Genomic DNA, 13544 nt, shown 5'->3' on the forward strand with positions numbered 1-13544 from the left:
CTGTATTGAAGGTACAGACAGTCAAAAATGAACAGAACTATAATAGATGCAGATTCTAGACAGAAATTCACAGGGCGACATATACTTTGTGGATGCCAGTGGGATTGGAAGTATTATTTTTCCAGAGAAGGGAAAGATATGAGCAAGAGACCACTGTTCAAAAGTTATGCAGAAGCCAACAGAAACATAATTTTTCTGGGAAAGTTTCAGGGTGTACCATTTTGCTAGCAAAGCTAATTATCTAATATTTCTGAAAAGCTGACCATGGCAGAGAATTGCCCCAGGTAAGATATGTACAGATGTGTTGTGACCTGCACAACAGGTTCTTTAATCTGGTTGAATAGTACCTTACTCTGCAAGACACTCCACAAATATGAATTCAAGTATATGTGAACAGACAGTAATCAAAGACAATCATAGCATTTGGCAGTGCTTTGTCCCTATTACCTCCCTACCTGAAGCCTGACCTTAAGATGACACCAGTTATTCCAGATCTACTGGTCTAACAACAGCAAAAAGAGAGTGCAAAATATGTGGTCTATAAGCAATATCACCTAACGTTTGCCAGTCTTTGGATGCTAGCACATGAAGTAAAATGTACACCTGTGTTCAATCTTGACCAGTTCTTACTAGTTCATGGTGAACAGACCTTTTTGCATGAATGATAATATGTTAGATAGAAGTAGGTAGAAAACATGCTGTATATTCTACTTCTGCTGTCCTTATTCCTGTCCTTCAAAAAGTGAAGACATCTGAATATAGACATTTAAAAAGAGAACAGCGATGTTCAATATAATTTATCTTGTTCATTAAACAATACAGGCACAACTCCAGGTTGACTGCTCAAAAGGTTAACCGAAAATGGGAATAATAATTTGAACATAAATTTTTAGGTTATCCATATCTATCCTGTTTTCTCAAGTAATATCCTATTTGCTGCATGTATTAGCATTTCAGAACCAAGAACCAAAGAGGAATATGTTGATTTTGATCAATCCTTTTCACACAGTATAAAAAAGAAGCTTAACTGGCTCAAAACCACCTTTTCTTTGAACAGAATGTTTCAGAAAGCTTTCTGTTTCAAAATTTATTGAATTATATCAGAAGATTTTAATTTGTTTTTGAGCATTTTTTCCTTATCCATATTTGAAAGTGAAGCAAATTTTGAAACAATGGAAAATTATCGAACCAGAGATGCTGAGTTTCAACCAGATTTAACACACATTTAGTCTGAATATAATTAAATAAGAATGTTCCTTCATGTTCTGGGTGGGCAATTATTGTAAAAAACTAAAACCAAAACTCATATTTCAGGGCAGAATTTCATTTGTCTGTGGTTTGGCACCATCCTTTTCTTACAAATCTAATCTTTCAGATTTCTTGCTTATTTGAATAAGCAATCTATTACACAGCATCAACCATTCCTCCTGCTTGAAAAATTAGTTGTAAAACTTTAGTAATTAAAAAGTTTATCCTGTAAGAAGAATGGAAAGGACAACAACACAGACATTAATGAAGAGCACTTCCTCTAACTGACATTCTTGTTATTGCTATGTCTTAAATGTCAAAATCTGATAATACACTTCTGAAATTCCTTATATAATGAAATACTTAAGAAATATCTTACAGTCATTGGACCATAATTAACAACTATGAAATTAGGTGTCCTGTGGGGTTTTTTCCAATTTAAAGAGGGTTAAATTGCTCATTTACATGTTAATTAGCATTCATTCTACAGAACACCAAATGTAATTCCATAGCATCCAGCGTTTAACAATTTATTTTATCAAGACATTAAATTTAAAAGAAGTTGTGCATTATTTGCAAGAAGTTTTTTCAGGGCTAATGATGAAAGGAATCTCATTATTCTAAGCAAACACACAGTTTAAAAAGGATGAATACTGCCAATTTATTTACTTCATCACTGAGTGATAAGAAAGCAGCAAAGCATTGCCAGGGCAGCAGGTTCAGCAGTTCTTAATAAGCCCTACTGACCTGCACAGATTTGTAAGTTTAAAATAAAGAGTTGTTTATGGTGACATTTCTTTGGAATCTGTTGCCTTGGGTCATGCCCAATCACCTGAGTATGCTCAGTGGTATTTGATAATGTTGCTTCTGCTCTTATGGAGCTACTGGAGTACATGTGCTTGCTGTAGTGTGCGATTGAGGTATCTCTGGGTAGCATTGTTATAAATACAAGCCTTGCTTCATAACATTTAAGAAAATATTGCATGATATTATAAGTTAAACCTTCACTTTAAGATTATTTCAACCTGGCAAAATAAATGTTCTAAGTACAGTGATGCCATGGAATTACCATATTTTTATTTTGCTTTTGCTCATATGCTGTACACTATTCCTTTGCTTAAATGCTGACGTAATTCTTTATTGCTTTATGTTACCTTCATTTACATCACTTTCTGTGATGTGACACAATCTGATTGTTTCACTGCACTGCTACTTCAGCATTTCAAAGATGCTGGATTACATGTACTTTGAAGCACAGCAGCTGTGATGCAAACATGCTTTTAGAAAGATGGGATTTCTCAATTTCTAAATAACAGAAGCGTTCATGCCAAGAAAATAGAGTGTTTAGGTCTTACATTATCTACCCGCGTTAAAAGATGGAATTGTACATGAACAACAGCATTATACATTCCATTCTTTGCTTTTTTTCACACCCCAGCCATTTTTTATGTTGTGTAAGTCCTTTGTATTATTTTCAAGGCAACATTTTCAAGACAACATGAGTCCAGCACAGAGCCACAAAGATGATTAAGGGAGTGGAACATCTCCCTTATGAGGAAAGGTTGAGAGAGCTGGATCTCTTTAGCTTGGAGGAGACTGAGGGGTGACCTAATTAATATTTATAAATATGTAAAGAGTGAGTGTCACAAGGATGGATCCAGGCTCTTCTCAGTGACAACCAATGACAGGACAAGTGACAATGGTTACAAAGTGGAACATGGGAGGTTCAACTTCTTCTCAATGAGAGTGACAGAGCCCTGGAACCGGCTGCCCAGGGAGGTTGTGGAGTCTCCTCCTTTGGAGACATTCAAAATCTGCCTGGACACATTCCTGTGTAACTTCATCTAGGTGTTCCTGCTCTGGTGGGGGGATTTGGTTAGGTGATCTTCTGAGGTCCCTTCCAATCCCTAACATTCTGTGATTCTGTGTGATTCTGTGATTTTGTGCCACTATAATATCTGTGGTATTCCTGTTAACAGATTTAGAGTTGTGAAATGTGATTTTCATATAGCCTATCTGGTTGATTCACTCAGTTCCCCAGCTCTAAGTGAAATGGTTTAGACATAGGTGACTCTAAGCGGCTGACACTGACAGTCTCCTTCTGTGTTTTATCCTGATATTTCCCCTTATTTATGGATTATTGCTTCAGGTCCTTCCTCAAGTAACACCTTTTACCCCCTTTCTTGTACACACCTTTCATTATCTTCTAATTTCAGAATGATACTTCCATGCATTTCTGTTCTTGAGTTTGTCTCTGTCCATTACACCTATTCCCATAATTTGTTCCTAAACCTATTTCTTCTCCTCCTGTTTTCCCCTCATTTCAAATCATCAGTTATTTCGTAGCCAACAGCTTCAACCCCTGCACAAGATGGATTAATTCCTCAAGTATGGGAGTTTTCCTTAGGAAAAACAGCATGCAACCTGTGATTAAAGATTTTATTAAAGAGCAGATACATAATGGTATCAGATTGGGTTGTCCAAACAGAATTGATTATGGCCCCTTATCACTTGCAGTTCTTGATTTTGTAAATAGTATGTGGGGGGTTTTTTAAACATACTGAAGCTTGGGATCCAGAAAGAAAATATCATCCTAAGCTCTGAGAGCAACAGAAACCTGGGTCTTAAAATACAGTGTTTGGAAATCTTAATTTTAAGCATAACAGCCAGTGTTGTGTCTAATAACCCAGTAGAAACCATGGGGTAATCTAGTTTGTAATCAAAACTAATTTGGGAACAAAAGGAAAGAGTAACAGGAGTTATTTCATAAGAACAAATTCTGAAAGAATGAGAAGAACTTTTTAAAGTTAATTATGGGAAAGGCAGTGTGAGAAAATGAAATTATTGAAAACTTGCTCTTCGGGAACAGTTACAGTCAGAGTGGAAGTAATTTTTAGGAGTATAAAGAAGAACACACACTGCAAAATCAATATGTGATGAGAAACTAAGAAAGTGTGAAGCTATAACAGAAATTAGAGAATGTAATAAATAGCATAGGCATTAGTAACAATAAGAAAATCACTGGTTTCAGAATGCTCAAGAGAACAGTGTGTCTTTAAGGCGAAAGATACTAAAATTATAGGATAGATAAATTCTTTGCTTTTAGCTTTGGTTTTCACACAAAAGAAAGCAAGACTTACGCCAGAAATGTAAATAATATATTGTATATTGTTTCCAATGGAAAACTGCTTAAAAGCAAATAACAGGTATAATTGAGACAGTATGTGTATTATAGAATGATGAACAAAATAGATAAAGTTCCCCAGATATACAAGAGAAAATAAATATGGTGATGAAGTAGAAGTGTCTGACAAGTGATATACTGGCACAGATGATTATTCTAAGTAATTGTGTGATGGTGATAGTTAAAACAGAAACTGGTAATAAGCCTGAAGCTTAAAATAAATGAGCATTTCACTAAAATTGAAGGATAATTTGTGGAAAAAACTGAGAAACTGCTGACCATATTGAGTCATACTTCCAGTATTTTGATTTATGTGTCAGAAGCATCTAATCTCATTCGAGATACTTATGGTTAATGTTTGAAGGAAGAAAAAATATATAATAAGTAAAAACCTTTGTCTCTAAACCCCCTCTCTTGTAAAACCTCTGAGCATCCTTAATTTTAGACATTTTGATATTTTCATTTATTTTTGTGGGACTGCTTATAGGCATATATCCCAGAAAGTTTACAACTGTTTTCATGACTAAGCCTAATTTTACACCCTACAAATTGCACACATGTAGTATAGCCATTTGTGTGTGTAACAGTTGCTTTTGAGCGTAGTAACCTATTGGTACCTGAAAATCGGAGAACAATAACTACCACACATACCAAATTCCTTTGTCACTTCAAGTCCATTTATAAATCAGCTGTTTGAGGGAATGTAACATCGTTTCATTGTCTTGCTTAACTCCTTTTATCCTTAATACAGTTCTGCTTCTGGTTTTCTTACTAGGGATGTGAGGAATATGAACATTTTATTAGAAGTATGCATATATTTCTTAACAAGCACCAAAACAAGGTGATTTTTGTGAGGTTACAGGACCAGAGTGCTGATGGCTGCAAACAGCACCACTCACTGAGAGGAAGAAATGCCAAGTTCCTCTGCTATTCAAGCTATTTTCTGAGAAGGATACAGAGAGCACAGATCTCATGTGCACAATCTGGCCCTAAAAAAAGCAGGCAGATCTTAATGGCCTGACACAGAAAAAACAGAAGCAGGATCTGCAGGGAAGGACATAAACCTTGTCCCTGTGGCAGTACAAGAGTGGGACGATGGGTCCACTGTCCTACTGTATTGAGGGCAAAAAGTAGAGACTACACAAGCACACATAGTCATGGACCTTCATCCTGGTGTAGCACTTTCTCTTTTATTAGTGTGTTCTTACAGCTAGATATATAATACTTTGTCCAGAAGAAGGTTTCTTGGTGTTGCTGTGTTTGCCCAATTGTCCAGATACCACGATGAAATCTCTCAGATATTGCCAAACAAGGTTCCTTTTCTCCAAATGAAAATTGTTTGGGTAATAAGAGAGGTGTACCTGAGATCCAAAATATGTGATTTTTCCTCCAATAGGCATGCAGATGCTGGAAAAAACACCCTAAACATGAATGAACAAAATCTCAGTATTACACTCATTTCTGGAGCTTTCTCTGTGTTCACTTATCTGTGCATTTTCTAAGTGGTAAGAGGCAAAGTTGACTAAAATGTAAACGTAATTGCTAGCTTTGATGTTTAAAAGGAGCTAAATCTCTGCCTGAATTGTAGTTTAAATCCACAAGCACCACGGAGTCTTAATGGCAAGTGCCCACAGCTGTACACAGTAAATCAGACTTTCATGCAAAAAATATACCCAAGTGATAGTATGTATAAATTTAAATACTAAGATACAGGTACATTCGTGCGAACTAGTGTAGACTGAAACAGTACTTAGACAGTACTGCCTGCTTCTACAACACTAAATTTAGATTATTTTTAATATATATATATGAAACAATGTGATGTATTTAACTGCATAGCTAAATTTTGATAACAAAACTAAGACTTGTTTTGTCATCTGTAACCCCAAGATGGCAATACAGCCTTGTTTTTCTTTGCTGCTTAGTTCTATTGTTATTATTATTATCATCACCACGATTATTATATTGCAGTACATGGAACAGATTTGTGATTTTCTCCTTTGCTGATATATAAAAGCCTTGCTGATTGCTAAGGATTATTTATACAAAACTTGAAAGCTCCAGCTATTTCGACATTAAATGAATGAACGAATGCTGTCTGTGATCTAGAGGTATTAAAACCTTCCGTTTAATAATGTTAACCAAACAGACATCTCTGCTCAGGTTAGACTTCCTGTTATAGATACATGTAACTTACAATCTTGTTAAATAATCTATACTTCCATATTATTTTCAGCTTAGCAAGTAACATATATTCACATGTATACATTTTCAGGCAGCAGCCTATATTGATTATCTATATGCTAATAACTTTTGAATGCATTTACACCGAGAACCTTATATTTTTCAGCATTCAGATAATTTCAACAGAGCCAAAGTAATCAGTTTTGATGCAGTTAACTTTTGCTGCAGAGAACATAGCATCAAGTGAGAGCAAGCATTGTTCATCTTGTTGCTTGGTGAGAGATACTGCAGATTTATCAAATATGCTACTGCCCATGACTTCATGAAGTCATATATTTCATAGCAAAGGAAAAACACAAAGGAAAAAAAGCCATTGATTTCAAGTGGGCTAGCTGATATGTGCTGTCAATGAGACATGTATGCAGAGGTCTGTATTGCGATGAAAGATGAGGTGCTCCCAGGGAAGTCACCCACACTCTTGCCTCAGCCCTGTTAAGTGTCAGGTTGCACAACAGAGAGCTCAGGTAAAGCTGGGTGGGAGCACAGCCTTCTGCTCAAATTTCTGAGTTCACTTTATCCAGCCTTGCACTGAGAGAAATTAATTTCCAATAACAGGCAGTATCAATGAAAAATTATCATAGAGTAATGCGCTGGGAAAGATGTTGGCAACATTAATTAAGACTAATGTTGTCAAGATAACCAAAGAAATAAGACCTGCTTAACACTTCGACAATATTACTCAAAAGTATATAAATCATATTAGACCCTTCCAGGGTAATTACAGTGTTAGAAGACAAGATGTGGGCAGGGGAGATCTTTGACGTTCTGTCAAAGTTTTCTTTGTATCCATATGTGTGTATATATGTACATATACATATAAATGTGTTGTATTTATATATATAAAAGTATGAATGTATACAGCATGCAGCACAAATACCAGTTATGGAAATAAGGCCATATTGTGATAACATTTTGCTGTCCTCTGAGGACAGGGAAGGATATGGCTGCTATGCCTACTGCTATGTCCAAGACTCTATACTTTCTGATTTAACAACTAGTTGAAATCATAGATAAGAAAAAGGATCACAAAATTAATTTTATAAAACCATAATATTTGGAGATTATAGTCATAAGTCTTAGATTAAAATCTGTTTCCTCTGGAAGAGAAACAAAAGGATTATGACAAAGTGCTCTGCAATATTCTTTTTTCTGCTTTTATATCTTCTCTAAACAACATTGCCACTTTAATAAAAATTTTGAAGTAGTAGCAGTTAAATAGTAAATCACATGGGAGGACTATACTCTTTGTTACTGAGATGTAAAGAGTCCCTTATTTTAATTTAGTCTTCATTAGAAGAATGATGCTCAGAACACACCCATGTGGATGACAAAAGGTACACTCAAATTTCTACTGGAAAACAGAAAATACACCTTAGGAGAAAGAAGCCTTTTTGGTGGCTACTATCCCTTCCAGAACAAACATTTTGAAGCTAAGCTAACTAAAACTGCAGGAAACCATAAATTAACTTGTTTTCTTTGAAGATTACTCTGATAAAAGGAAAAAGAATAAAGGGTCTTCTATGACCAACTACAAAATTCAGAGGAGAGAACACATCCACACTGTTCCTAGAGGCAAACTAATGCTGTTCCTAGAGGCAAACTAATGCTGTTCCCAGACTTGACTGAGCAGTCAAGAAGTGAGAGGGGAGAAGAGCCTGAATTACCTGTCACGTCAGGAGGATAGCTAGCTAATCCTCTGCTAGCTGAGCTGCCCAACTACATCTGAAAGGGCAGGATGGGGTGAGCTTGTGCTGCCAGTTGATATTCTGCATGTGCTGTGTGTTTCCATGCAGACTCTTCATTCCCAATACTATGTCTGGCAGCTTTTAAAGCACAAAAATTAGAAAGAGTTTTATTGCTTAAACATTCCCTTTAATAACGGAAAGCTGCCAAAACCTCTCCTGCCCAATTGTAGATGGTGTATTGTCAGACTGTTTCGTTGCGCATAAGCCGCTCTTTTCAGGGGGAGTGTGTGAAGAGGGATGGGCACAAATGGATCCATCTGAGTTCAGATGCATTTCTGATGAGTAAAAAAAAAACAGCTGAGGGGTGAAAAAATTCATTGTACAGCAAATAGGGATTTATAGGGATTAGAGTCACATGTTTAGGATCTGGAAAAGCATTTGTTTTGTATTCTTATAACCATTTTCACGGATTAATAAATGCAGTGGTGATGTGAGGATCTTCTTTTGATTGAATACATAGATCCATTAGATGAATCTAGCTCTAGTTTGGAGTGATGGGCCGAAAGAATCCCATCAATACCCATGGGTAGCTGACACCGGGCTGCTTCAATTCAGCAGGATGGTCCAGCATGATGAGTGGGCAGGTGTTAGCAAGTTTGTTAATGCAGTGCTGTGATAGATGTATACAGAAAATTCCAAACTGATTTACATGCTCCGTAGTGTTGCAAAAGACAATAAGATTATTTGCAGTGAGAGTGAGGAGTTTTGCCTTTGGCTCTGTTTGATTTACTCAACATGTATTGTTTCTAGTGCTCTGTCAGAAATACCTGAGGCTTCTAAATGATTCATATATTTACAAAGTAGCTCCTGACCTCTGTGCACTCGGAAGTGTGATCACCCAGAGGACACTAATACCCTGGTAACTTGAATACACACAATATATGTGAACTTGAACTGTATAATGCATGTAAGTGCTAGTAGAAAAACATCTATGGAATCCTGTTACTGGTTCTAACTTCTTACATGTTAGATTAACAGATGTGATGTGTTACATCAGAGATTCAGAAATGCTCATTCCTGAACTTTGCAATCAATTTTATTTGAATTCTGAAGTGTTTATGTGATTTAATCGCATTTTTCCTGCATAATGCCAACTGAAATGTGAATTTTGCTAAAATCAGAGAAAAACTAAGATGCAGGAAGCAGACATAGAAGGATGAGCATGTAAGTGTAGAGTATACCTACCACATACAGATTTAATAAAGTTGATACAAAACTAATGACAAATAATTAGCGTCTATTATATTTTCCCAAGAATCCAATATCATGTCGTTCAAAAGCAGCCGTTATTCTATATTACGTTCTGCATGCAAGGCAAAAGGTATTCCACTCTGAGAAATATTCTGAGACACAGATTTTAACTTCAGAAACTTATGCTTTTTTTAAAAAAAATACACTGTTTTTCTACCCTTGAATAACATGGTCATATGCCTTCTGCATCCAAAAGAGGGGCTTGGATATTTGAGGAAGTGATCATCTCCCCTCTCTAGTTTATAAGTAATTCCACATTTAAATATAACAAATGCAGAGTGATTGTTGGTGTTGAGCACCTGTCTAAAACTATTGACAGAGATCTTTCAGTCAGAGGACCTTAAAAGAATTTGTGGCGAAGATTAAAACAATGAATATTTTTCATTTTATTTTAATGAAAAATAGCATGCTGAGGTCAAAACCATCAAATGTTAAATTGTCTTCTACTTGGGAAAATTTAGAAACCTCCCACAATCAAGCAGGAGGGAAGATGGACTACTGTGACATGCACAGACATTTGTCAGGGTTACCTGCTTGTGAGCATGGTCGTAAGAATTGATGTGGTTGTCAAATTCCTGGTGTTTGTGGTACTGCTTGTCACATAGTTCACAGTAGAAGTTAGCCTTCACATCCTCCAGAGCCTTGGCTGCAGCTTTCTCCTTCTCAGCATAGTCCTGCAAAGGCAGAAGTAGAGGGAGACAATTTGCTACAGATCCTGGTGAGGTCATGCTTCAGCAGCTGTTTGTCGTCCACCTTAGAAACACTAGACTGACAAGCGCTGCTAAAACACAGCGCTCCATCCCAGTATCAAAGTACACAGTAAGGAGGCTTTGGTCTTAAGTTTGGTTTAATAAAACAGCTGAATAATTATTTTTACTACTTGTTGTAGGAACTGTAGTAAGGAAAGTAGAGAGGAATGGGGTGCAGAGAAATACTGTCAAGACACTGCCCAGCTCCTGGGCAGGAGAGCTGTGCAGTGAAGAAGACATAATGCACAAGGTGAATGTACGCAGTGTTAATCTGTTCACTCTCACAGCACTGTCCCAGGCAGCACTAATGCATGTCTGCTCTTTCAGGTACTGTTGCTCAGAAGAAAGAAAATAGTTTCGGTCTGATACTAAAGCAGATTTGTGTTCTGCTTTCTACCTTCTGTGAAATATTCAGCAGGGCCAGCAAGCAACGGGCTATGGCCAGCTAAGATTTCTCTGGAGCAGAGGCACCTCAGGAGGAGCCTTTTCCTTGTCACCCTGTTCCTTCCCCATGGCTGGGTGAGGGAACATGCCATCCATCCCACCCAAACTGGATGTATCTGTTACCCATCCAACACAGACCACAGCCACTGACAGGAGCATGAGCTCACATCCAGGCTCAGGCAAACACAGCAGAAATCAGGAAAACACAATTAATTCCTATAATGTGACGCATTGAGCTTCAGACAGCTCTGTGTTGTGAGTCCTTCTGCTCTGCCCTTGTCATTACACCATCAGGTTGGTGACAGTAGGTCTCTCTCACATAGTAGTTTAGAGGCTGCCATTGCTAGTGAAATTAACTTCACCTAAACTAGACTGCCTAGAAGTTAGAAGTATGCTCTAAGGCAATATTCCAAACTTCCTCTGCAAGAAATAGAAAAATGATAGCCACTGCCAAATGGTGATTAATCCTATCTATTTCGAAAACCTATTTCAGGGTGAGATGAAACTCTCCAGAGATGCCTTCTCTTTCCTTTGACCACTGCAAGATTCTAAATTACTAACTTGGCCTACATCCTTAATTCTTAGATTGCTGAACTCAGGGATAATGAATTCTATATTGTATTTCTTTATATTCTATTCTAAATCTCTCCATGAAAGTTGCATGAACTGACCTGCTTGAAGACAGGAGGTCAAAGAGAAATTTTGTGCCTGGAATTTTGATTTTACATCTTACAGACGATGCCAATGACATGTCAGTTCCTCTCACAGGGCAAACATCCAAATAAATCTCTTTACTGCATGTATATGGCTCAGATGGATTAGTGTACTGTGGTATACTCAGAGTGGTCAATTGTCAAAACAGGTAGCCTGAGCTAACATTTCTTCACGTGAGAGACTTTTCAATAATAGTAGCTAATACTTGATTGTATCAGGGGAAATAATCTTACAATCAAATAGTTAAATAGCTTTCATTAGTTATTTAAATCTACAAAGCCCATTAAAAAGTGCTACTTCTCAGCTTATGTTTCAGACCCATTGTTTTGCTAGCATTAATTATTCACCAGATCTTTGGTATAATTAAAATGCATAAATTAGAATGTGGATGCAATAGCATTAATTATGCAGAGACGTGTTCCCTGGAAGTCAAGTGTTGAGGGCAACATATTTTTATTCTAAACTGGTAAAAATGTAAGTTCTGCACTCATTGGCAGCCAACCAAAGCACAGTGGGGTTTTTGTTTTTGTTGTTGTTTTTTTTTTTTTTTTTCTGGGTCTGAACTGTCAATTAAATGTCTACAGCCTGCTTCATATTTGTTTCTACTGAAGGAGAAGCCTAATTGTTTGGGGTGAACACATCACATTACTCTCTGTGAAGCACAACTGAAACTGCTGTTCACAAGTGTTCCAAACTGCCAACTTTATCTTTCTCAGCAGAAATTAATACAGTTCCCTAGCATAAAGATGTTTTAAAATAGCAACAAGGCAGCTCCCAGGTGCATCCTAAGATAATCACAACTACCTTCATTGCCTTATTGCTTAATTATGCTTGTCTACCATGGCAAAAGATATAATTTCCTGCTTGCTTATCGATCAGATGCAGGGAAATTGAATGCTACATCACATACTTTAGAAAGGTCATGAATTTTTCTTTCTCTACAAAGGCATAAGAAGTTCTAGCACTACAGTAAATTGTGCATAGTCAAATTAATTTTCATATCCAGACTGCTAATATAATCTCCCTAGGAATATAGGGACTGGTGGTCAATTCTGGCATATTAAATGTGATCATGTGAAAGAAAATTTGTAGAATTACATTTGTAGGAAAGATATGTGATCATTAATGCTTGACTACATCAATACATACACAGAAAAGCAAGAAAGATGCACCAATGTATTCTGAACTGAGTACCAGCACTGGTAATGAATATGTGTGTCACAGTCTCATAAACTTTACTCTGGATCATATGCTACTCACTAATGACATACAGCCTGGGTAGACATGTATACTTGCAAGTTCTGTCTCTGAGCTATGGACAACAATAAGTGCAAGCAAATGTCAGGGATGATGCAGTCATTGTAGGTAAGAACTCCTAGAAACCATGGGTTAACCACCTTCTATGTTGCTGGATGCAGATAAGTATACTGTAAAAAGATAAAGGAATGCAGAATACACCTGAATGCCTTTTTTTCCTAGAGACCTGCAAAATGGTTCCATATTATAGATTTTAATTACATTCACATCAATTTGGCCCACAGAGGCACATAACTTTAATAAATGTTTATATATTGGATTAATTTTAAAAGAATACTTCTATTGCATGTTAGGCTGGAAGTGCTTTCACTTAGCAGTTGCTTTTGCAGTATGTTTCTTATTGTGAAAATGCAATTAATGGTATCTGACATTTCATTTTCTAATATAGGGAAAATCAATGAAAAATCCCATGTAACTGAGTTTTCTAGAATGTTGCTACCGACACCTACTCAATTAGAAATCATTTATTAAATCCAGAGTCTGTAAGACATATTTAATGGACTGCATGGACATTAAAGTGTGCTGATCTAGACAAAGCAATACCACATTGTCTTCCTCAGTAGCTGATAGTAAATATATCTGGTATGTTCAAATGGACTAAGGTGAAAAGTAGGTCACTCGATACAATAAAACTTTCAGAGGCTGTTT

At 36.7% G+C, this 13544-nt stretch overlaps 1 protein-coding gene across 4 annotated transcripts in view; it reads right to left on the bottom strand.

Annotated features, from left to right (window-relative positions):
• The window catches only part of ZNF804B (zinc finger protein 804B), a 240017-nt gene that overhangs the window by 25648 nt on the left and 200825 nt on the right, over positions 1–13544 (bottom strand). For all 4 annotated transcript variants that reach the window (XM_071805152.1, XM_071805151.1, XM_071805154.1 and 1 more), the window contains one exon: positions 10203–10346. In XM_071805152.1, coding sequence (XP_071661253.1) covers positions 10203–10346 — 144 coding nt within the window. The remainder of the gene's footprint in view (positions 1–10202; positions 10347–13544) is intronic.

Source organism: Patagioenas fasciata, chromosome 2 (assembly GCF_037038585.1).
Source record: "Patagioenas fasciata isolate bPatFas1 chromosome 2, bPatFas1.hap1, whole genome shotgun sequence".
Lineage (NCBI taxonomy): Eukaryota > Metazoa > Chordata > Aves > Columbiformes > Columbidae > Patagioenas > Patagioenas fasciata.